At 46.5% G+C, this 24331-nt stretch overlaps 1 protein-coding gene across 10 annotated transcripts in view; it reads right to left on the bottom strand.

The window, feature by feature from the left end:
- Positions 1 to 24331, bottom strand: part of myt1lb (myelin transcription factor 1-like, b) — a 108300-nt gene that overhangs the window by 25150 nt on the left and 58819 nt on the right. For 9 of the 10 annotated variants that reach the window (XM_084914405.1, XM_084914404.1, XM_084914410.1 and 6 more), the window contains 3 exons: positions 14750 to 15225; positions 7184 to 8359; positions 1908 to 2042 (listed from right to left, as the gene is read on the bottom strand). In XM_084914405.1, coding sequence (XP_084770531.1) covers positions 1908 to 2042; positions 7184 to 8359; positions 14750 to 15225 — 1787 coding nt within the window. The remainder of the gene's footprint in view (positions 1 to 1907; positions 2043 to 7183; positions 8360 to 14749; positions 15226 to 24331) is intronic. The other variant, XM_084914413.1, reaches the window with a different exon arrangement.

Raw genomic sequence — 24331 nt, 5'->3', positions numbered from 1 at the left:
ACTAATTGGTGTTGGGTGCAGGTAATTGGACAAAGCCCGCCGCCTCAGCTCGCCAAAAGCCAGTACATTATGCATTTCCCAGGTTTTTCCTGCCCTCTGCGAGGAAGCACGCACAATGCCGAGGAATTAAAGGCAGAATCGGTGAGCGGAGATATTAACCGCAGCAGGATGTGGCTGCGCTAGTGTCGCGTGCACCAAAGGTAAATCACTTTAAAGACCAAAACACGATGAAATATTTTAATATTCCACAAGAACGGAGCTACAATGGGCAAGCAGGAACGGGAATTAATGAATTTGAGATCTAATTTAATCGTCATTTTTCACAAGGAAAGGTAGAGTGTGGCTGCACTGTGTGATTTCCCAATTAAATGAAGCCACTGCATTAATAATACATCGTCCATTCAGTACAGCAAATGTGTTAACAGGGGGGAGAGGCTCGCCTGCCGCTGAATCCGCCCTGCAGGCAGTCACATGTGTGGCATGTATTTGTCTTTACAGGAGTCTCTGTGCACGGCCGCTTATACGTCAGCCGATAACACTGAAAGCTCCTGATAACGTCTCTGCACAGCAACGGTCCTGATGGAATGACATCTGTTTGCTCAGGTGCACGGGCACACAGGTAGCACGCCCTAACGCCCTAAAGCTTGTTTCACACCCGTACTGGGTATATTTGTAACCAGCACACCAAAATCAGGCTTCTCCAACATTCTGGACAGCAGGTGCTGCGCAAAAAGACACTGAGCACGAGCCCCGAGCTGTTTGTTGCATCCTGTTTCATTTCAGGATTGATGGCAAATTAAATACAATCTCATGGTTTTGTCTCGAAGCAGGTGAAAGCACTCATGAGCGCCACCTGCTGCACTCCTGGCTGATGCGCGGCCAGTTTCGGTACAAAAACAGGAAGTGGGACGGCTCCCCGAACGCCTGAATCATCCGTGGTATCGTCTTCTCCAAAAGTTAGCCGGACGTGAGAAAGAAGGAGGAGGAGGAACACGGATATCATATCCCCAAATCTCCAGTGACAATCAATTCAAGACCTTTCCAAATTCCATTTTGGGGCTCTTGATCCCACTCAAGGTCAGCTGCCCTGAGCGACTTCACATTTCTGGGAGATGATTACATCTCAGGTTGGAGACCTTGTGCGGGCGGCACTCCACGGAACAAGAGACATCTGTGACACTGTGCTGGTCTTTACAAGCCTGCCCTTAATGGTAACTAATTTCTCCTCTTTTATTTTGATTGCAGTCCGGGTCACAGCGGATCATAACTTGATTTTCACGCTGCGTTTAATGAAACGTGTAAAGGGGGCTTTTATTGAGAAGTTTTCACAAGGTGAATGAGACTAAATAGCCGGGGTGAGTTCTCTAAAGGGAAACGTCACTATTCATTCAAGGCTAATGTTTATTGCCACTTCACTTGATCTGTGGCTCGGAGATATGACACTGCCTTTCTATCCAGCGAAACTTAATTGAGCAAGGAATACAAATAAATGAAGAGGGTTTGTGGCGTGGACGGCTGCAGCGCGCACCAAGGTCTGTGAGCTTTTCAGACTTTAGAGAAAACTGAAGGACTCAAAAAATAATTAAAAAGGTACACAAATAAAGGAAAGACCTTTTCTTTCAGCCACATATACACTGATGAAGCATGCAACCCACATCTCGATCGCTGTCAGTCAATGCAGCTGACTCCAGTCGCTGCATTGCAGCTATTAGTGCATTATCACAGCCTCATTTCCACCTCATCACCACGGCACATTAGGCAGGCAATCGGCAAGCAAACCCACGGCCCCGTGCAAAAGGTCACAAAAGAAGTGCTGCCGTGACCCGTGTAATCCCCGAGGCATCAGACACTCACAGCACCGCACGCACGAGCATGCCTGAGCAACAACATTGCTGCTGAGCGCTTACTTTCAGGTGGCACCCGGTCTTTGTGCGGGCAGCCCGAAAGGCTCCGGTGGTGCGGGTACAGGCCCGTCACGTGACCCGTGCCGTCGCAGCCCGGCGTCGGACACCGGCTCTCCTTCTTGTCCACACGTGAAGCGTCTGTGAGGGGAAAGATGTAGAGGTTATTAGCACCCAAGCGGCAGCTGACTGTACGTTACAACTCCTCCCTGGACTCCAGCAGGGCTGCTTTGCATGATTCATGCTTCAAAATAATCCCCCTGTGATTCATCCTCTGTTTGAAACAAGCTATTTTCGCTCCTCCCTCTTTAACACGGCTTTCTTCTGATTGGCTGCCCCTATAAAGGGCAGATGGGTGGGGCTTCTATTACATCTTTGTGACCTCATATTGAGCCAAGACTAGAAAAAAACGGTGATTGACTGACTGTTTACATCAGTCGGCAGCTTGAGTTTACTGCACAGGTTCTGAGCTTATTATTAATATGAACACCCGCCGCTGGAACACGTCATATATGACAGAGTATAACAGCGATGGTATTTAGATTCTACATGTGTCGGCCTGCCCCGTCTCCTGCCATTGATGAAACCTCTACTGAGGACATCCCTGTTCACTGCATCCATGGAAACAGTGACATTAAATTAACAGCAAAGAAACGAATAAAACTATTCTGAGATGAAGAGCAGCTTCTGCCTCGTGTTTAGTAACGTTAACGGTACTTTTACGATTGCACATGTTTTTTCTGATGTCATGAAATGAGGTCAGAACGACTTCATGCTAACACATCTGTTTTTTGGTTTCACATCGTGTATTCTTCACTAACTTTGGGATAAATGGCACCTTATCACCTTTATTCACCTTTACCCATCGGCCAGCTGTCTGACCCTGATGGTTGAATGAGGTGACTATGAAGTTAAACAATACAGCTTAAAGTTTAAAGTAAAGGACTATTTATATGGAGTCGCACGACATCACGTTCACCGCGTTTCAGACATTCTTTGTAAGCTAACCACAGACAGTTCAGTCCTTCAAATATTTCAGGGTAAATATCTGTGAGTATGGACTCTCAGGTTAACGCAGACGGATGGAGGCTGAAATTTTGGATGTGTGATATCTGACCGACCATAGAAACAGTTTTACGGGTCAGCAACAGAGATTTTGTTTGCAGGTTCTTATATACGAGGCTCATATCAGCTGAATACCTTCACACATATTATACGTTGTGGTCAGATGAAGTATGACAGCATGCACCAAATCCAAACGAACTTTTTCTGAAAGGAAAAGTTTCTGTTCATCAAACATTTGTGATGTTGTTCTCCCTCTCCCCTTTTGGGAGAGACCATTTGGCCTTTGGTGCAGAGATGCAGGGACGGCCATGGACCAGGACCACTAACATTTATTTATCACAAGCTCTCTGTGAATATTCACCACAATTATGTAAACATGAATGAATGTACATTTGAAGCTCCATTTTATATGTATGAATATTCATTTATAATGATAAAGTGAAACTGACGGACACTTTCTGAATTTCCAGGCTGTGTTTGTATGAAGAAGCAGAGATTCTGACTGAGTTTGTGTACTGTTTGTTTAAATCTGAAGGAATTGTGAAATATTAGAACTTTTACATGTTTGACCTTCAACAGAAAGAACTTAGGCTCCTTTAAAGCTGCATCATGCTTTTCTTCATTAAAACCAGCTCACAGCTGCACGTGACAGTTTGCTGGGTGCACGCACGTGTCCTCAAACACACAGTGGAGAAGATTGTGTTTCCCTTTCCAAAACCTGGATCTCTTGTTTCCTTCAAACTCAGAGCAGATATGGTTACCACCAAAAAGCAGCGATGCCAAGTTGTGCCAACTGGCATTGTTTCTGGAAATGCAACCATCCAGCTTTAAAATCCTCTGACCCCCGTGTGCAAAGTCAAGCTGAAGTGCAGTAAATATGCGATATTCGAAAGTGAAAACAGGTTTGTGCATTTTTGGAGTTTTGGAGCAGTGTCAGATTGCAGAATGAATTTGGAGTCGTTGGATTGACAGAAACCTTTATCAGGAGCGTGTTTTAGAAGAGTAGGCAGTGGAGGGGTAATTATCTCACAGCACAGAAAGAGAGACCACTGATTAAAGTTTCAAAGGCCCGTGTAACTCAGAAGCTCCGACTAAAACACGGAGCGATGAACCAAAATAAAGCGAGTAAGAGCAAGTAAGAGAAGGTTGTGGTTCTGTATATGAGTGGGGGAGGACTGCTACACTGTTGTGGTGAGGAGAGAGCCGAGCGTGAAGGTGAGCTTTTGATTCATTGGCCAGTCTACATTCCTATCCTCACCCATCACCAGCAGATGTGGGTAATGACCGGAAGAATAAAATAAAGGATACAATCTATAGAAATGAGCTTTGACTGAAAAGTGTCAGGCCTCAGCCTCAAATGGAGACCAGGACTCGGAGTTATGGCTGTAAAAGAATATTTTATACACGGTTATATAATTTGCGGGGCGGCTGTGGCTCAAGAGGTAGAAAAGGCCTTCCAGTAATCGGAAGGTCGACTGATTCATCTCGATCCTGACACCAAAGTGTCCAGATACAGAACCCCAAATTTCTTCCGATGCGTCCATGTGGCTTGCAGCGTAAAAGCACTTTGAGTGCTCACTGAGAGCAGAAAAACTCTATATAAATACCAGTCCAATTACCATTCACCATAAAAAATAGACATCTGATTGTGAAAATTGTGGGAAAATAGCAGTGCTACCAGCAGCTGTCTGTCTCCCGAGAGGCCTCGAATGGATGTTGGGTTGACACCAGAAAAGAGGTTAGACCCGGAGCTGCTGGGGGTTAACGGAGCAAACTGTGTGGCAAAGTCGGAACGACTGTCTGGTGCAGCTGCGAGATTCAGAAATAATGCTGCTGGTGCAGAGAGTGCAGTGAACGGGCTCCTGTAAGTGGATGGAGATCAGCTGAACCACTGAAGGTAAATACTCCTGAGTCTGAACATTTACCTGGCTGACTAACTCTTCCAGGCTGCAACAGTAGTTAATAACACACATTAGCAAGCTCAGTGGTTGAAGTTTAAGTCTAAAAACATCTTTAGAAACCTGAATTCCCTGAACTTTTGCTCTTCTCAAGATTTATCTTATGCCTGTAATAACTGGAGGCCCATCGTGCCTCATGAGGTGAGGTTTCCAACCAGTAGAAGATCCTGAGACAGGAGCTAGACCCCAGGAACTAGATCTGGATGGAGGGAGGGATGGCTGAAAAGGATGGGTGCCTGGTTGGATGAATGAAAGGAAGGGATGGTTGGATGGATGGATGGATGTGTGGATGTGGCAAAGTGGAAGGAGTTCATAAAAGGCAAAATGAAGAGGGGACATGAAGGCACACCTACTCATTCATTTACTAATGAGTCACCAAACCAAATCTCGTCTCTCATTCATCAGAACAAAAGTCCTCGTTATCCTCGGTGGCCGTCATCCATCTATGTCACATTACAGGGGCCCATGAATACGGCACATACTGCTCTGTCATGTCTGGCTCTCGTGTCTGGCACCAGGGTAATATCACGTTGATAACACCGAGGCTTCTTTTTAATGGCTTCTTATTACATTGGCTGTTAATGTTTGTATGTTGGAAAAAATTCCCCACTTCCATACGCCTGACCGCACGTGCACACAGACATGATGCTCGTGCCTGCCTCCACTCCTCTTGCAGGGAGTGGAGGCAGCCAAGTGGAAGGCATATTAGAAAGCAGTGGATATTGATTGTGGCTGGGGACGGTCTGCGCTTTGCATAGCAAATGGCCCCCATTACCATACCATCTCTGGATAATTAATGTGCAGTCAGTAGGCCCGTCGTTCGTTATCGGTCATTCTGATACTGTTCAATTTTCATCTCAACCTCATGCTTCTCTCTTCCCCGTCCCGCCCTCTTCCTCGCCATGCTCTACTTTATAAATCACGCACAAGAACCCTGGTCAACGAGTGTCTGCTACTATCTCGCCTGAGGGAAGATGCTATCGTGACGCAGCCGTCTTGCGTCCTCTCATTATTCCAACATTAGCCAGACACAGAGGCCACAGAAGGCCCTTGAAATTAGCATTTGTGTGGCATTTAAGTCGCAATATAAACCTGCTGTGAGATGTGTGGCATTTAAGGTGTGATACCATCCTGCTGTGAATTAGCATGCTCTTATTTGTTGCTCTCATCTGATATCTTCCTTATGGGAGGGAGCAATTTAACCTTGTTAGGCCCGTATATTGTTGTTGTAAAGGATATGATAAGAAGAATAATTAAGAGTTAAACAAAGGAATTTGCAATCAGACCGCTGCGTGAATGCCAATGTAATTTTTCTGTGACTTTACTTTGTGCGCAGTACACAGCATAACAATTAGAACCGAGGGTGTTCTGCAGTGTTTGTACGGCAGGATTAGCTTGATATTTGTCGGTATCAATCTGAATGGTAGCTCATAGCTACTCTCAACAAATTTAAAGAGTTCCCTGCAGAATGAATCCTTTCTGCAGACAGAAGGCCTCTATTTTGTGGTTTCTCCTCCCAAGTGTTTGCACAGGTTTAAAAATAGGCAGCTTTACCCCAAGCTGCATCACAGGGATGAGATTTTCGGTCCTAACAGGCCGTGCAGATTGCCATTACTTATGCCTGACAAGTCTACCCTCTGATGTTTCCATGCTGGCCTATTTTAACAACATAAGCTGCTGCTGCCGCTCCCGCTGCTACCGAGATGCGAATTTCCAAATTGGCTGAAAAAGCTTGTCCTGGGGTTACAGCGAGGTTCCCAGAATGCATGTGGGCTGCCTGGCCCCCAGCACAGGATAGATAAAATACAGAGTTATCAGGAAAACATTTTACCTGAGCTTGTTAAGGTCTTAACATCCGCCACGTCACCGGGTACCGGTCTAGGGTTAGGGTTCAGGTTGGGTTTTATTTTAGCCACATCCTAAAATTTCTGAAGCTAAAGATGTTCCATTAAGGTGTTGCACAAAGCCCAATGCTAATCCAAACTTTGGTTGGGTTCCCGATGACCTGGTGGAACATGCTGCGATCCTCCCATTTCAATGATACTTTTTGTTTACCAAGCTGGTCGAGCTGATTAACTGTCCTAATTCTCTAAAATGAGCTACACTGTGAAAATGTGGAGGAACTTACCGATCGAACAGCTCATACTGAAAACTGTTCAAACACTCGGATTTCTTTTACAAAATGAGAAACCACACTGAACCAGCTTAAATGCTGCTGTTGTCGTATGGTGTGCATCCGTGTTTGAGAGAATGGCTCACCTTTATGGTAGAAAGGCTTCTTCATACCATCGGGAAGCCGGGCTTTACGCTCAACGCCGTAGCCGTGCCGCGGGCCGTGATCTTCATGGCCATACCTCACCCCGTCTCTTCTGGCAGCCTCGGCAGCCATTTTATCCCTCATTGCCTTGGCGCGTTCGGACTCTAGTGCAATAGCCTTCTCCAGCAGGGACAGATTCCCCTTTGTCATGTCAAACACTTCTTCTGATCGGTCTGAGGTCACAGAGGCCGTGTCCTCATCGAAGTCCCGGTGGTGAGTGTGGTACCGGTCATCGTGTGCACAACTGGAGAAGGCCTTGGAGCGTGGGCTCAGCTGCTCCTCGAGCTTCATGAGATTGTCCATGTCGGAATAGTTCCTATCGAGCATTCGCCTGTCGTCCTGGCTGTTGTGGAAGTCCCCGTAGCCGTGATGCTGGGGCTGTTGATTGGGATCCTCGCATGAGAAGTGATTTTGCTGGGACGGTGCGTTTCGGTCGATGGACTTTGTTTCGCTGAGTTTCCGAGCGAGGTCGAAGCACTGGTTCCGTAAACACTCCAGACTGCTCAAACACACCTCCTCATCGCTGTTTTCTATTTGTCCATTACTGGTGGTCTTAATTTGTCCATTACCACCGTTGTGCGCATTTACCCCATTGTTCGTGCAGTCAATCGCATCCCCGTTGTTGGCCGTGCCGTCCTCGAACTCCTGTCCGTCCAAGTTGTCGGACAGCACGGCGCCGTGACCCTGTGCCAACAGTTTGAGGGAGTCCACTGTTTCCCGAACCACGTCGCTGTCGACGTCCAAACTCAGATCGCCCCTCTGAGGTTCATCCCCTTCTTCTTCTTCCTCCTCTTCCTCCTCCTCTTCTTCTTCTTCCTCCTCTTCCTCTTCATCCTCCTCCTCCTCTTCCTCCTCCTCTTCCTCCTCTTCCTCCTCCTCTTCATCCTCAGCACTGTTAGAGGAGTTGCTGTTCATCTCAGACTCCGTCATGGCACGGTTTGCAGCGTCTTCTGCGATCTTGCCCAGGTTCAGGAGTGACTTGGCCACAAGTTCGTCGTAGTTTTCGTACTCATCATTGTTGTTGTCGTCTTTCTCCGCCGTCAGGCCGGATTTGGAAGTGCTGCTGCCTCCGCCTCCACCGCCCTCGGCCCCCTCACCGCTGCTCATCTGATCGTTCTCTGTTGGAAAGAAAGAACAAGCGTCTTGTAATTTCATTTCCGTCATTCTATTTTACTGCTAAATCAGATTTCTGGGCTTGGTCCATCTAAATTGGATAAGGAACTCTTTGCTTCCCCTAATAATTTACTTTGAGAGTCTTAACAGCAGCTTGTGTTCTGAATTGTGAATCAGCACAGGAAGTTAAATGCAGTGGTTTGGGAAAATTCCAGAGAAAGATGCTCTGCTAAATGAGACTATCAAACAAGTTCTAAGTTACCCCTTTCCCTACCTCTCTTAATTTACAGGTCCTCTGATTATCCTTTAACACCCACCACATCACCAGTGAGCTGCTTAGGGTTAAGGTTAGGTTTTCATCTATGCCTTTATCTGGTTTTTTTCATCTGTTAGCCCAAATGGAAACCTTATTAGAAGAAGACACCTTGTTTCAAAGGTGGCGTTGGCTACTTTTTCAAACTGTGCTTACTAAGCATTAACTTAGCCGTCCAACTCTCACTCCAAATGATTCCCTGGTGAAAGTTAGACCTTCACAGGTTCTATAAATTGTCAGTCTGTAGTGTGAAAACCGAAAGCGAAACTAAAATCATTGCATTACTGTGAACATTTCTCACAGGAAAGTCTAAAATCTAAGAGATAAAATGTTCCCCGTGCACCACCATAAACCCCAAACAGCAGCTATTCATTGCGCGCCTGTAAAGTTCCTTTTTTCATTCAATCAACAACATCTTTAGAATTCCTTTCAGTGCCTAATTGATTCTGACAGACTGCGAAAGGTTACTGAACCTCTTCTGTCAGTAATTTCAAGCACTCACTCCTGGAGCACTTCCAATCTCTCCTTTCACATTTCCGCCCCGAGCCACCAAGAGCACATCGCTCACATTGGCGTCACATTTGCCACTTACATTCCTGCAGAGAAAATGAACCCACAGGCTCACACAGACACATATCTAATGAGAGATTTCATCACTTTTGGTGCAAAGGAGCAAGGCAAAAAAATAATATTAATAATAATAACAATAATTATATGTCTGTGAAGGTTCTCAGTCATCCAGGTTAACGCCCACTCACATCCTGGGCCATCTGACCTCAGGAATTCGCATGATAAGGTGGGGCCAGGTTTCACAATGAACACACCCGAAACTCTGGCTGATTGGGACCCACACCCAGTTTCACACCTTGGCTCAGGCGATTAGAGGATCATCAGGGGGTCCTTTTGTCCCTCTGTGGGGGGATACTCCCACTAGGTTTATATCTGGGACTCTCCACCATTTGACCTTAGAACTGAAGAAGCTTCTCGGATGAGAGGTGAAACGTCTTCAAGTAACTTAAAGAAGTCCAGACGCTTTTCTTTGCAAGCTCCTTTGACAACAATAATTATAGAAAACAATATAACATAATGGAAAAAGCATGTAATTAGTGATGCAGACTGTTTCATTAGTGATGAAATATTAATTACTGCTGGGTTCAAAGACTTAATTGTAATCAAAACAACGATATGAATTTTGTTTTTTTTCCAAGGAGCTACAAAGGATGAGATCTACATTTTCATACACTGGGGGGTCAAAAGGAAAACATTATGCATCAACTGTGCAACTTGAAGAACCTACTGACAGTTTTTATGAAGACTACGTGAAATCAGCTGTAAACAACTTCTACAATGGTTGCATGACGTTGATATCTCCATCACTGAGATCCTGCGTTTGGCGTGATGATGCTGGATGTTTTTAGCTGACGGATTTATGTCCAAACGTCTTTGCTCACCTCGTTTCAGACCAACAGCCTAAAACCCGGTGACTGCAATCACAGCCACAAAATGGTGACTGGTTCATTCTGGATTTCAGACGTCAAGTAAAGGTGAGAGGTAACCATGACTTTCTACACATACACTGCTTTCCCTGCGCAAACACACTTACGAGCTAACGAGAGCAGCACAGTATCGCCGCTTCGGAGCAAGAAGTGGGAGCAGTCACGAATGACCGGCCTTTGACAGTGCAAGGCTTCTTATTCTGCACCAGAGGTTTCATTTTTGATTGCATGGAAACAGTCTGAAGAGCAATCAAGGTGCACAAAAGGGTGAAAGAGATTAAACGGGAAACAGAGTAGTGGTGTTGGGTGACACTCCAGAACAGCGCCCGTATTTGCCCAGCGACAGAAAGAGGTTTCTGCTTTCCTTCTGCAGACGTAAATGCAGGAAGTCCTTCCACGCCAGTAAAAATCATGATGATTATAGAGAAGGGTTTGGCAACAACAGCACACGGCAGCATGCAAAGCACTTATCAAAAATACATGGTAATCAGGCAGTAGCCACAGAGCGCGAGGGAGAGGCTGCTGACAGGCTGACGAGGCGGTGGCAACAGTCCGCGGTCTCATTGTTAAGGATAAGACCTCGGCTGTGGGCTCTAATGAACACCAGTCTGCAGAGATGTTTTCACATGGCTGCCGAGATGCCACATCAACACGTTGGGTGGGTAGAGCTGCGCGCCAAGTAGGGTTAACACACTCCTCTCTCTGAGCTTCACTCTTAATTGGACTTGAAGGCACTGTCAGGTCCAATCGTGATGCGGGGGTGCAAAGCTGAATCTGCTGGAGAGAAACCTGCCAGATCTGGTGTTGGGCATGCCAGGCGGGGGGGAGACGAGATAACATATGGGGCAGGAGTTTCTCAAATCCCAGTCCCAAATCAGGGGTGCTGTTTTTGTATTTTATCCAAATGAAAGGCAACATTCAGCTGAACCTGGAGCTCAGAAGCTTTTCAAACGAGAAAATAATCGTTTTCCAAAATAATCCGGCTGCCGTTTGAGTAATTTAACATGATTTAGTTCCTTTTAGCCTCTGTCCTAACGATGATGGTCAAACAATTTCAATGGGGAATAACTGAAAAAAGGCGACTCCATCAATTTAGATCATTTATCCATAATTAGAAGAAGCAATTAATTTTTTTTTTTTTTTTAAAAAGGAGCTCTCTGAAAAAAAAAAAATCAATAAACCAACAAATAATTTGGTCTCAGAGCAGCTGCAGTAAAGGCTCTGAAAATAATATGGAAGGAAAATGTGCAAATGAATGAATGACATTAACAAAGCATATTAGAAAAAATACCTAATCACTGTAGGAATAACAGGCTGTGTGGATCAGACTGTCAGTGCACATCTCTTATTCCAATGCAGAGGTCTGCGTTGGAGCTTCACCTGTACCGGGCCAACACTACGACATCACAGCTAGGGCTGGGCGATATGGCTTAAAATCCATCCATTTGAAGCACGTGTGGTAACGATATATATCGCGATATATTCTTTTCTTCTGTATAACGTATTTTCCACACTATAAGGCGCACTTACAATCCTTTAATTTTCTCAAAAATTGAGAGTGAGAGTGTGCCTTATGTATGAATTCTGGTTGTGCTTACTGACCTCGAACCGATTTGGGCAGAAATCTGTTAAAAAATGTTTTAGTACAACTTTGGTAAGCCGCACTGCTTGATGGATTGTCAGAGCATTACAGCTGCCGTAGTGAGGAGCTTCGCGGAGTAATCTGGGTCCAAAACTCCGTCTGCTTCAGGTCCCAAAGTCAACCGAACACTGAGAGTTAAAAACGGTCTAAATTCTTTCACCTTTAATAAAATCATCAGCGTTGCTGCTTTATTGGGTGTAACAATTAAGTTTAACATCCATGAAAACAGAATTTATTAAATTCAACGGAGTTAGAAGTTAACAGGAAGTTTGCTCGCTAGTTTACACCTAAACATTTCATACCATGTTCTGACAGAGATTTTTGAAACTAATTCAAACGTACAGCTCTGCTATCACTTCCAACATAAATGAAGACAGAAACCTAAACAGCAGTGGCGTTTGCAGGGTTACTGAAGTTGGACTACCTGGTATATAATGTTGTGCTACGTGATTGCTAGCGACACAGCTATGTTAGCATAACATTAGCACAGTGAAGCTGGAGGATGAACGCCAGCTTTTTTTCCACTCGATAAAAGTTAACGTGACAGATTCTGGTGGTCAGGGACAAATGCAATCGCATAGCAGGATGCTATACACGGGCCAAACTTCAGTCAGGAGAACAACTGAGATTATTCATCCACAATACGAGGTTAGTTATTAATATACTGCAACAACATGGGAATAGAACAGCTGCGAGAGAATTCAACATTAATGAATCAATGTTACGGAAGTGGAGGAAGCGCAGTTTTTGGCTTTCCCCATATTTCAAAAGTGCTTCATCTCTTTGCTATGACTGTCGCCCGCCATAATTTGCAGACGAAAATGGTTGTAGCCGCTGCGATGCTTTCGACCAAAACAGGCGCAGCTTGATGACATCATCAACATGCACTATCGCGGTAGAGCGGTATAGTCAAAATCTCTATCGTTGGCCAAATTTATATAGTTTCTATCGCCCACCCCTAATCACAGCCATCAAAACCGCAAACAGAACAAGTGCTGCACTAAAAACAATAGAAACAGCAAATGGAACCATTTTTATGAGTAGAAAATATAAACTGTTACCCAAAAAATATACTCTTATTTCTGTGTTTGGCAGTGAATTTGGTTAGCTGAGCACAGCAACCGCTGCTAGTCTGGCTTTGACAGCACTTCCTGAGATGTTCACCATGATTCAGGAACAATTTATCCTCCACAAACTCAACACAGTTGTGCACTGGTTGGATTTTAAACAGCTTTTTCAGCTTTTGAGTTGAAATGCAAAGACAGCATCTTCACCTGCATTCTTTCTGACGGCCAGCAGAGGGTGCCTTGTCCGACTGTATAGAAGTCTACATGAAAGCGAGCCTGCTGCCGGCCTCACATCTCAGCTCAGTAAACACTGCTCTGATACGTTTCTGGTCTCAGTCGCTGGTTTAAAGTCTTACTGAGTAAAACACGATGCTTATTTTGTAGTTTATGTCTTAACTGAGTGGAAAAAAGGAACAATAAAGGTGGGTATGCTGCAGGTCGCTTTAATGCCTATGCTCCGTATTGCTCATTAGGCATAGTTCAAAATAACCAACATGGCAATGATGGGAACACAGTGCCTGCATTCGTTTATAATCTTCCTGCCATGATCAGCCTTTGTGCTGAGTGAAATTTTAACCTTCCAATTAATGCAGAGACACTAAAACGTTATTTATTCAAACACATGCTTTGTTACCTGTCTCATCTGTTGATGGCTATTTTTGCTGCAGGCATTAGCACCAGAATTTCCTGCAAATTCCATGGGAAAAAATGGCGACTAACATCCGTGAGCTGCATCTGGCAGTCACTGGTGAAGTTACTAGCTGCCATTTCATTCGCCACTGACTTTTGGTTACATGCGTAACCTCGGTTCCAGCTTTGAGCCGAGCAAACGTGTTCCAGCTGTTTGGGCCTGGCGCTGGTCTTTTTGAGGCAGAAATACATGGAACCAGTTCTAGATCAGGCACCGTGTCCACTGGACCTGGGTGCTACAGGGCAGCGGTCCCCAACCCCGGGGCCACAGACCGGTACCGGCCCCTGAGTCGTTTGGTACAGACTCACGGGTGTGAAATTTATGGTTTTCAGGGTTTTTATCGTTAACTCGGTTTCCTGTGTTGTAGTTGTTCGTCTTATTTTGAAAGAAATATTTACGCGTTACCATAGCGACCTGACAGCATTAAGGGGCAGAGAGGAGGATGTTACTGTCAGTGTTGTTGGTGCATTTCAGAAGGACGCTGCTAATAAAGCTACACAATTACACAGTGAATTCATGTTTACTATTATATTTACCAAATACCACAGTTTTTGTCTCGGTCATATTGTTTTATTTTGTTGTGTTTATCCGCGACACCTTAAAGGCCGGTCCGTGAAAATATTGCGTGACATTAAACCATCTGTGGGGCAAAAAAGGCTGGGGGCCGCTGCTGCAGGGTGTGTTTCCACTGTGACAACGTTTCTATAACCAGACGAACTAGCCTACATTTTGACAGGCTTGATAACTGTTTGGATACTTTATGTTATGGAGGACAGAGTCTGTGGGCTGTATCTGTGAATCACTGATGAGTTTCTTCCAGTCACCCCTCCCATATCCACTAACAGCAGTACTGGCACCAGTGTTTTAGGGGTGGAAATGCACAGAACCAGATCAAAATGTCATTCTCCATGGAGTCAGAGGACTCACCTCCTCTGAGGCAGTGTGTGTGAAAATGAGAACTGGCACAACCTCCCACCTCAAACACAACGATGGGAGTTGTTGTGCAGCAGCAAGCTGCTGTCTGTGGGGCCAGCTGGACCTGCACAGCCCCTGCTTCAGTGGAAAGTGACATTAAAACGTGCCTTTAAACCCTTCACTGAAGGTACTCTTACCCATTATGCCTAACACGTTATATCAATAATTAATCATCAATAACAATAACAGGTGGAAATGACGGTGCTCTCACCTTGCCCTTGATTCTGCTCTCCTTCCTCCTCCTCTCCGTCTTCATAATCCACCTCTTCTACTCCTTCCTCCTCCTCCTCCACCTCTTCCGCCTCCACCACCCTCCCTTCATCACCCTCCTCTTCTTCTTCCTGCTCCACCTCTACCTCCTCCTCCTCTGCTTCCTCTTCCCCCTCTCCATCCCCTGTCTCCACCTCCCCGTCCTCGTGCTCCATGTGCTCTACATTGTAGTCCATGTAGGCTTCTACCTCCTCCTCTTCCTCCTCCTCCACTTCCCCCTCCTCTTCCTCATCCTCTACAGCTCCTTCCTCCTCCTCTTCCTCCCGGTCATCCATCTCCTCGGTTCCGTCCGTCTCGTAGCACTCCTCCATTGTGGAGTTGTCCATGTCATCAAGGTAGGTGCTCCTCTTTGGGGACGTTTCCAGGGTTTGTCTGTCTATGCTCTTCCTCTTCTTGGCCAGAGGGCAGCCGTACACACTGCAGAGGAGAGATAAGAGGGCAGCCGTTAGCCGTTAGCACCACCTGCCCATAAACGTTCACTCTGGTTTGTGCCCGGGCCTGTGCTGCGACGCTGTGGTTATATAGTACATCGCTCAGGAGCAAAGAAATATTCAGAAGATCAAACTTTGCCCAAACGGCCTTAATTAGACACGCACTCATTAACTGATAAACAACAAAACGCAAAGACGTCGACTCTCTATCTGTGCAGGGAAACAAAAAGCAGAAGATCTGGTTTAGTTTCCACATTCATTGATATTCAGGTACCATCAGTTTGCTCTTCCGGCAGGAAAAATCACTGTGCATGCCCTGCAAATGCTTTGTTCCAAACTGATATGTCCTTGTTCCCAAGTGAAGCAAAACACATCTGCCTGTCTGGAATTGACTGTAAGGGGAAACAGACAACCTGTAGCCTGATTAATTGAATCTTGCCGAGGCACCTCGGGTTTTAATGTATTCTCCGGCTCCCCCCGGCAGCAGGGGGACAGATCCTAATCTGATAATCTGATAATCTGTGTATTTGCTCCGGCTATTGATCACAGGGGCTTAATCCATTTGATTCATCAAACCTCGGAGAGTCCCGACTCCTACCGGGCCCCCCGAGCCGCCCGTGTGTGCGACCGTTCGTGTGTGTCGTGGCTGCGCGCGCACATTTGGCACGTTAGAACAAAAGCACCACACAGTCAGAATTATGATGAGTTCTGCTGAGTGTTTTGGCCATCAAATAAACCCCCTGTCCAGGCCCGAGTGCGAGAGAGCTAAACACGCTTTGGGCATGTTCACTCGGCTGTGAAATATCCCTGGCTCCCATTTTTACAACCTCTGGATGTTTCCCCGGGTTCTGCGCTACTTAGAGTGGGACCTGATGTGAACGAATGGCACAGGCGGCACGCAAGGGGAGAAAATGGCAGCTGTTAGTCACTGTGAGCTACTTTTGTGCTGGGAAAAACTCATCGCAGTGGTCAGACGGTCTCAGGTACCCCTTTTTGTTTCCTCTCTTCCTCTGCTTCATCCAATATCCTCTCCCTCGTGCTCTCTCTTTCTTTCTTTCGCCCATCAGTCAGTCAGCTGGCAGGCTCAATCTCGCCCAGCCCTGAGATTCCTTAATGGTCTGACCCCCTGCACCCCCCGCAACCAGGGGGCTCATTTCATTAATCTAAGCCCACATGGAAACTCATTCCCTGCCTGACAACCTCTCCCCCAGGGCAGCGAGAAGGTCTGCAGGACAGTGAGGGAGGGGGCGGTGGCGTGCTGCAGCACAGTGATCAATAGTGCTTGTGACCAAACATCTCAAAAGCACATTAAAATGCCACTCATCCCAGCCCCTCTGTTCCAGCGCCCTCTCCAAATAAATCAAGGGCCGGTCCCAGCAGGTTAGCGGCTGCCAAGGCAGGCGGGCTGGCAGGAGGGGGGGATAGGTGAGTGGGAGGAGTGGGGGGAGTGGGGGAGCGGTGTGAAAAGCAGATAAACACCTCACCCCTCCTCCCTCCCTCTGTCTTCTAGTCCTGCAGTTCCACCTTTATTTTAGCAGTGAAGCAGTCCTGCAGGCGACCAGTGCAGCACCGTGTGCAGGATACCGTTGGCCTGCGCGTTCTCTATGTCATGTATGTTGTCCTGCAGCTGAGAGAGCATCTAAAAACTGTTTGCCCAAGTGTCAGTGTAGACACAACAAAGCAGCCTTTGACGTGTTGAAACTACAAGTGCCCACCTTATCCACTCAAAGCAGCGCCCCTGACAGCAGCCCCGCCCCTCCCCAAAACACAGCAGATGGTTGGCTACCTTAGGCCTCAGTCACATACGCCTCCGATTGGTGAATGGTTGGTGAGTGGTTGCTCGAGGTCGCTGGCTGTTGCCAAGTGAACTGGGTTGCAAAGAGTGTGCAGCACCAAAACCCTCGATGTTATTGCTTTGGTTGCTCACACACTGCTGCTGTTGACATGCACATTTTGCATGGAAGATGCAGACTGATCTGCAAACACTCGACTCGTGCTCTCTGAGTTGTAGTGAAGCTTGAAAAAGTGCAACGCAAACCAGAAACTGAGATGTTCTCCTTCAAAGTAAAAGTCTAGCGTCACCACTGACACTACACATTTTCAATAGGTGCGTCTTTTACTTTGAAGGTAAATGGTCACTGTTTCCAGTTTGCATCAATCTTTTCACAGCGTTTTTTAGAAAACTACAGGCGACCACAGCAGAGGATTTGCAGCCTATTTCACCTCCAGCAACCAGGCAGGGAATATATATTTTTCCCTAGCGACTGGTGGTTACCATGGGATTACTGACTGGTCTCTAGGCTTGCATTATCGGTGTCTCGCCATCTATTTCACAGGTACCACCAGGAACCAGTCGCAGCCAGTCGGTTCATTTTCCCCTAGCAAGCGGCGGCTATCAGTCAGTGCTTAGGCCTGAGTGACCAAGGCTTTAGCTAGCTCTCTGTATTCATCTGAAGCCTCTGAAGCTACCAGTGTTGGTTTTTGTGGAGTCTGCTGCGGTCGTTTGGTGACGTCCTGATTAGTCGGCTCCATTTCTAAGCTTACGTTAGCCAGCGTCGCTCAGTGTTGGGAGGCACTGCAGCGAGGCTCTCGGGGAACGAGCGTGAGCCTTTTATCTCCTGGATTTTCAGACAAACAAAAGTTGGGCAACGTCTCGTATTTTAGACTGCGTTATCCTGTGTTCACAAATTGGCAATAAAAAAGCGTTTAATACCTGAAAATGCTGCACGGAGCACGTTTGACTTGGTGTTTGCTCTCAAGCATTCAGCGCCGGCTCAGTGGCTGACAGGTATTAATGTGACTACACCTGAATCAAAACAATGCTGTTGAATTGCTATAATTGCTCTGCAACATCAGCTAATGGATAGCAAATAATAACTGCTGGATTGTGTATTTTTCATTGTAGTTTTAAAAGGAGTCGAGTACGCTTCATTATTTCGGGTCAGGCTTGTACAAACAGGGATGCCTTTTAGCAGAGCGTGAACAAGCTTTAAAACCTGACGCTGCTGAAAGTTCCACCTACGGTCCAACAGACATTTGGATGCCATTAAAGAGCTCCGGCTCGCTGAGAGCAGCCACACAGATTCTTATGTAAATGACTTTTAATCACGCTGCCGTTGAGGAGCGCTGCGTACAGAGCGCCCGGCTCTCAGGTGTCCTCTCGTCCCTGAGCCGTCAGCTCGTTGTGACACGGTGAAAGGTGTGTTTGCCCTACGATGACTAAGCCACAGGAAGCCTCCGCAGCTCGGCCATCCCACGTTCCCTGGCTCCATCGCTGTGTGACCTTGGCTGCGACGTTCGTCATCACAGGCACTGCATCCCACTCGCTTCACTTGGCAATTAAAATTCCAGAAATAATTAAAAAGAAATTCTGCAGGCACTGTGCAGACAAAGGAAGGCGATGACAAAATACTGCACCATCCTGAGTTTGCTTTTGTCCCCCCGGCAGCATCACAAAGTCCTCCAAGAAGAGTGAGCCGTACGAGAGGTAGTAATCAAAGAAGAAAAGAGCCTCAGATCACAAAAAGACCACTTCATATTTCATGGAGTGGGCATCCTTGGCATTAGAAGATGGAACAAATTCTATTACAGTGTGAACAAGTGGCCTTTTAATGCAGAAAAGAAACCTTTTGGATACGGAGAGGGCCCCATTCCCTGCGATTTAATGTGAGGCGGGGGGGAGGGTGGCGGCGGGAGAGGGAGAGCTCCTGTTTGGCTAATTTTGGGCGACAGTTGAGCGACTGCTGGAATGCGACAGCATTCCACGGTGCCTTTATTAGCAGTCATATTAGCGGCTGTTCGCAGCAGGGGCAAAAGCTTTAGCCAGTCATTAGCATCACACACTATTTGTCTCCGTGACGCACGGATGAGGCAGCTGCTGCTGCTTTTTCCCTCTCTCCCTCGTCATCTCCTCCTGTCACCAAACATTCCCACCTCAAATCTCTCTGTCTGTTTTCACCCCGGCTCCTTTCTCGGCTCATATTTTAGAATAACATTACAGGTCGGCATCCTTCATCCTCATTTAGAGTCACAGAAGGTTCTAAAAAGGTTACCGAACTTCAGTGTCGTGACCTACAGGGACGAACACTTTTGATGTCTGTCATCCCGCTGTTCTTTAAAGAACACAGCACTGTGACTGGGAATTTTCTGGAACATTAGGCAACATCCATTCTGCCAGCAAACATTCCCAAAACATCCCGGGAGTCTAAATTGTGAAGTTGCTCGATGCAGACACTCTGTGGAAAGGGAACGTCTCCTAAATGTTTCTAGAACGTCCAAAAGTCCACTGAGTGTCTGCCTCCACATCGTGAGCAGAACTAAAGGTTCTCCAAACATCCTGGGGAACCTGAGAGGGAACTTTACGACTGGTTCCCTGAAAATCCCGAGAACAACTTGACTGTCCCCTCGTTGTTCATGAAATAAGCACACACTCAGACCCCATCAGGTTTTTAAATGCTCCCAAATATCTCCTGTGTAATCCTGCACAGAAAAAACAAACACATGCAGCGTCATCTAAAAGTGGGAACTTTTTTGTTTGTGCACATAGCTGACCTTTGACACTGCAGCGTTGTACTGAGACAATATTAAATGTTCTTGACTTCTCAAAGGGATTTTCTCATTTTACCAACAGGCGTCCATCCTGAAGGTGTCCTCTGTGTTACGCTGTCATGTGACCCATGAATAAACAGAACTGAGCATCCTCTTAAACGCACATTAAACGAGCAGCTTAGATCCATATGTGAACTTCCTGATTAAGTCCTCGATGAAACCTCTCAGCGTCACCCATCGGGAACCATACGGGAACATTATCGAAACAAATGTCACATAAGAACGATTTCATGAGACCAACTTGGAGCCATATGTGAATGTTTGAGATGTTCTCACGTGTCCAACGTGGAAACATATGCTGATGTCCTCTGTGTAATGTCACCAATAAAGAAATTTAATATGGAAGTTTTTGAAGACCATTTCCTGACCGCTCTCATGGGAATGATGGATCCATGTGGGAACACCGCCTGAACATCCCAAATTCACCATCCATGTTACGTTGAGACTAACAAACAAAACAACTGGAAAGTTTTAATAAGAACAGCTGTGCCTCATATGTGCACATGCTCAGCAAGTTACTAATGAAATGTTCTCATGGAACCACTTGGAATATTCTCTAAACATCCCAAATTTCATCCATGTAGTTTAAAACAGGAAAAACAGAATCCCCTTTTAAACTCTACAGGGAACGTCTGCATAGGACCGACCTGGACCAGTGGGGAACCATGAGGGAACATTCTTTGTAGGTCCCACATGTCTTGTGTGTAGTGCTGCACTGAGCATTTCCAATAGCTATAAGAAGATTCTTATTAAGTCCTGAACAAAATGTTCCCAAAGGGCCAATGAGGAACCACGTGGGAACGTTCCTGAAACACACTAAATGTAATGCAAAGGAACTAACATGTAGATGTTCTCTTAACGTCACGCAGAGCCCTTTAAAGAGCAGCATAGAACATGTTCTTGATGTTCAGTATCGTTTGAGAACCGTTAAAGAAACACTCAGCATCGTCGCTCCGTGGATTTCCTCCCATATTTCCACCTCCTTTCCCATTTTCTCATTCTTCGCAGCCTCTCTGTCTGCCTCCACAGAGCACAGCAGAGATGGAGGGAATGCACCACCTCTAACTGTGCTCCCTATCCAGCAGGAGGATCTATAGACATGTGTGGCAGAGCCCTGTCTCCATGGTGATATCCTCCAGAAATCCATGAGGGATTCACCATCCTCACCGCCAGCCAGCGAGGAGAAAGGAAAAATGAGAGGGAGGCAGACGGGGAGCAAAATGGGAGGCTATAGGAGGGAGGCAGAGGGAGAATGTATGTTTCTGTGCATGTTTGCATGCATGTCCTCCAGTCTTCTGTGTGTGTGCAGAAATATGGGGAATCTATGGCAGCAGAGTTGAAAAGAGAAGAAGAGTTGTGTGTGTGTGAGAGTGTGAAAGAGGAGAGAGGATCATTTCAGAGCTGTCAGGCTTCTCCCGCGAGCAGCCGAGAACAAAAGGCAGCGTCTCGGTGCAGGAGGCTCAGCGCATGGCAGACGCTGCAATTTGGGGCGTTTTCTGGCGGCTCAGGCTCCAGCTTGGATATCAACTGCTATCACCCATTCACACCCCAACACACACACACAGATTCAGCAGAATAACTGTCAGACTGTCCTAAAGCTCATGAAAAATTACTTCGGAGCAGCGGTCTTGGAATAATCCTCACTGTCAGGGAAACTTACATGATGTTTGTAGGTGTTGCAGTTCCATGTCCACTTGGATTTACGCACACGCGTTAATAATGAAAGCATCATTTAACTGTAATCTTTTCGTGTTTCGTTTCTCCAGGAAGCATTAACATGCCACAGTCCCCGTTTCTTCAGCTGGTAATTTAAATGATTTCAGACAGCGGGCGTGGCGGTGGAGAGGCTGAGAGGCAGCGGGCCCCCAAAGACTCGCTGCTCATGTCTGCTCGCTGCTGCAGCTCTAACGTGCAGCCTGCAGCTACTAAACCCAAGTTTTAGTCAAATACTCCACTTGCTCTGCCTCGACTCTTGCCGTTAACTCTTGCTCTTGTTTTTATCCGAGCCTCGGCTGGTGTCCTTACTCCCCGCTGCCTGTCTAGTCTCCTCCTTTATCCCGAGCCCGGCGAGAGCCCGGGAGCTCAGCTCGGCTGAGACGCACAACAGTGGCGAGAAATCAGCCTCACGTGTGCTGAGCAACATCTCCCTGCAGTCGCCCTCATTCCTAAAATGCTCAGTGTCATTGCCGTGGTCTCATACGCTAACATCTCCTGGTACATGTGTGTGCACGGTGCTCAGTCATCCAGGTCACGGAGGCAGCTTTTCTTTTTCCTGGACACTGCTAATACAGTTTGGGTCGATAGCTAGCTATGCAGCGTTGATCTGACTGCATTAGATGTAGATTCAACTTTGGTCAGGTTTGTGACATAAATCTGTGTCCTCGACCCAAAGTCAAGCATGCTTTCAGTGGCTGTTTGACTCTGGGTGGGTGTTTGCTGCTTGTCCACAGTCCTGTTTGTGGTCTTCATGGACAGATGCTTTCTGCATCATGGTGTGTCCATCTGCATGCGGTCGAGTGTGAAGCAGCTGGTCCAAAAATTTGCTCCTCCAAGTTTAAGACCATGGTTCTCTACTGGGAGATGGTGGACTGAGTCCTTTCGTCTTATCAGCCTGAGCACCACGCTTGAGTGAGGAGCATCTCCGTGTCTTTATTATGGAGCTTTTATGGGGCTGTGATGGGACGAGATGGGCCAGGGTTTTTCTCGTTGTACCACATGAAATGCTGAAAGAGTCGAAGGAGGAAATTTATAGCTTCAGAGCTGCAATGGCTGCTCTTTGTCCTGTTGGGTTATGTTAAACTAATGCCTACCACACACTGGAAGACATCTAAAGACAGCCAAGAGTCAGTTTTTAATCAGAGAGTAGAGGATTTTGCAGAGATATAGGATCTTACGGGGTCACTTTTTGCAGCTAAAGTCCCTTTAAGATGATTTTCCTTCATGCTTCTGGTGGAAATTCAGAAGCAGAAGCAGCTTTTGTGTCTGCTGTGGTTTGTTCTGGAAAAACGAAAAGAAAAAGAAGATGCTGCAGAAGCTCTGTGGGGAAACAGAAGAGCTCCTGTTGGTCGTTGATGATGTTCGTGTGGGTGATTTTGACCATTTGTATAAATCTGAACAGATGAAAATTAATATCTAACATCAGCTCTGTGACCAGCCTACACCAAAGCATGGAGGTGACTGCAGCGCGCCGTGACTTTAGCACAACTGTCGGGTTTTCCTCGCTGTGAACATTTAAATTGCTTAAAAAGTCTTTTGGACTGAAGCTGAAATAACTACAATGACATGTGATTTTCACTTACTGTGTACCTCATTGTGAGTAAATAACTAAATACTCTGAGCTCAAATGCAGTATTTTAATGTTAGATCATGAAGTATTTGTGTTTCGAGGCCCCTGAATTAACTCCGAGGTCGGAGATTTGGTCGATTATTGATCTGTGTTTATCGTACAAGCTACTCTGCATAATGTTCCAGCAGAGCTGGAGGCAGGGAGCTCATCGGGCAGCAGAATCAGGGGGTGTAATGTGGCTATCTGTCATGCTGCAGCTAAAATCACTCCTGGATTAGCCAGGTAAGGAGTCTCTCCACAAGTGTAATGACTTCAATCAATCACCCTCAACTCAGAGGAGCGCACAGGGAAGCCGGTGAGTTAGCTGCTGGCCTATCAGCCATTTTGGAAAGGAGCTCCTTCTCGTGGTTAGCCCATTTATTCGGATGAGCAGATTTGTTCCTTATACTGGATATACTGCTAAAACCTGCAGCACGAAGCTGTCTTTTTAAATCAAAGTGCACATCTTCATGTCCCATTTCTCCAGATTTCCATCTCCAGCAGGAACCAGCAGGCTTTGTGCTGAGAGCCACGGAGCAGCTGGAGAACAGAGAACGTATGGATGCACCGAAGCACGGCTGCTTTCGCTATTTTCGTGAGATTTGTCGACAATAACAAGAAACACCAGCCTCATCTTTTACCGAATACTGGCGTTCAGAATAAAGCGTCTGCCCTTTGTGTGTTTCATTGTGATTCCCACTCTGTGCCATGTTTACTAAGCCCTGTCTCTCCAGCAGTGGAGGAGGAGGAGGGCTTTTTGACATTGATGTAATTTAGTTGGCAGCTGCTCTAAGCGAAGGGCTGGCCGGAGGAGGCAGGCGGGGGGGAAGGGAGGGCTGGTGGTGGGTTCAGGGGTTAGGGGTCAGGATGTGCCCGGGCCTGAAGCTGGCCCTGAGCAGCTGCCTGCCCCCCGCCTCCCCTCTTCATGCCCATCATGTCCCCCTGGCACGCTCCGCGCTCACCGCACATGATCTGTTATTCCCTTTGATGTCTTTCCTCAGGGATGCGGTTATTAAAAAAGAAGAAAAAAGAGGATGAAAAAAGCATAAACACCACCTGTTTATCTGACGCCGGGTGATGTCAGAAAGGTAGTCTGCAGGCTTGTCATAATATGCACAGGAGGCAAATAAGGGGGAATAAACAAATGTCATCAAAAAGG

The sequence above is a fragment of the Perissodus microlepis genome, chromosome 19, assembly GCF_051167445.1.
Source record: "Perissodus microlepis isolate ML-2025 ecotype Zambia chromosome 19, ASM5116744v1, whole genome shotgun sequence".
In the NCBI taxonomy this organism is placed as follows: Eukaryota; Metazoa; Chordata; class Actinopteri; order Cichliformes; family Cichlidae; genus Perissodus; species Perissodus microlepis.
Note: the sequence above shows the minus strand (reverse complement) of the source record. Positions and strands in the feature narration are given on the sequence as shown.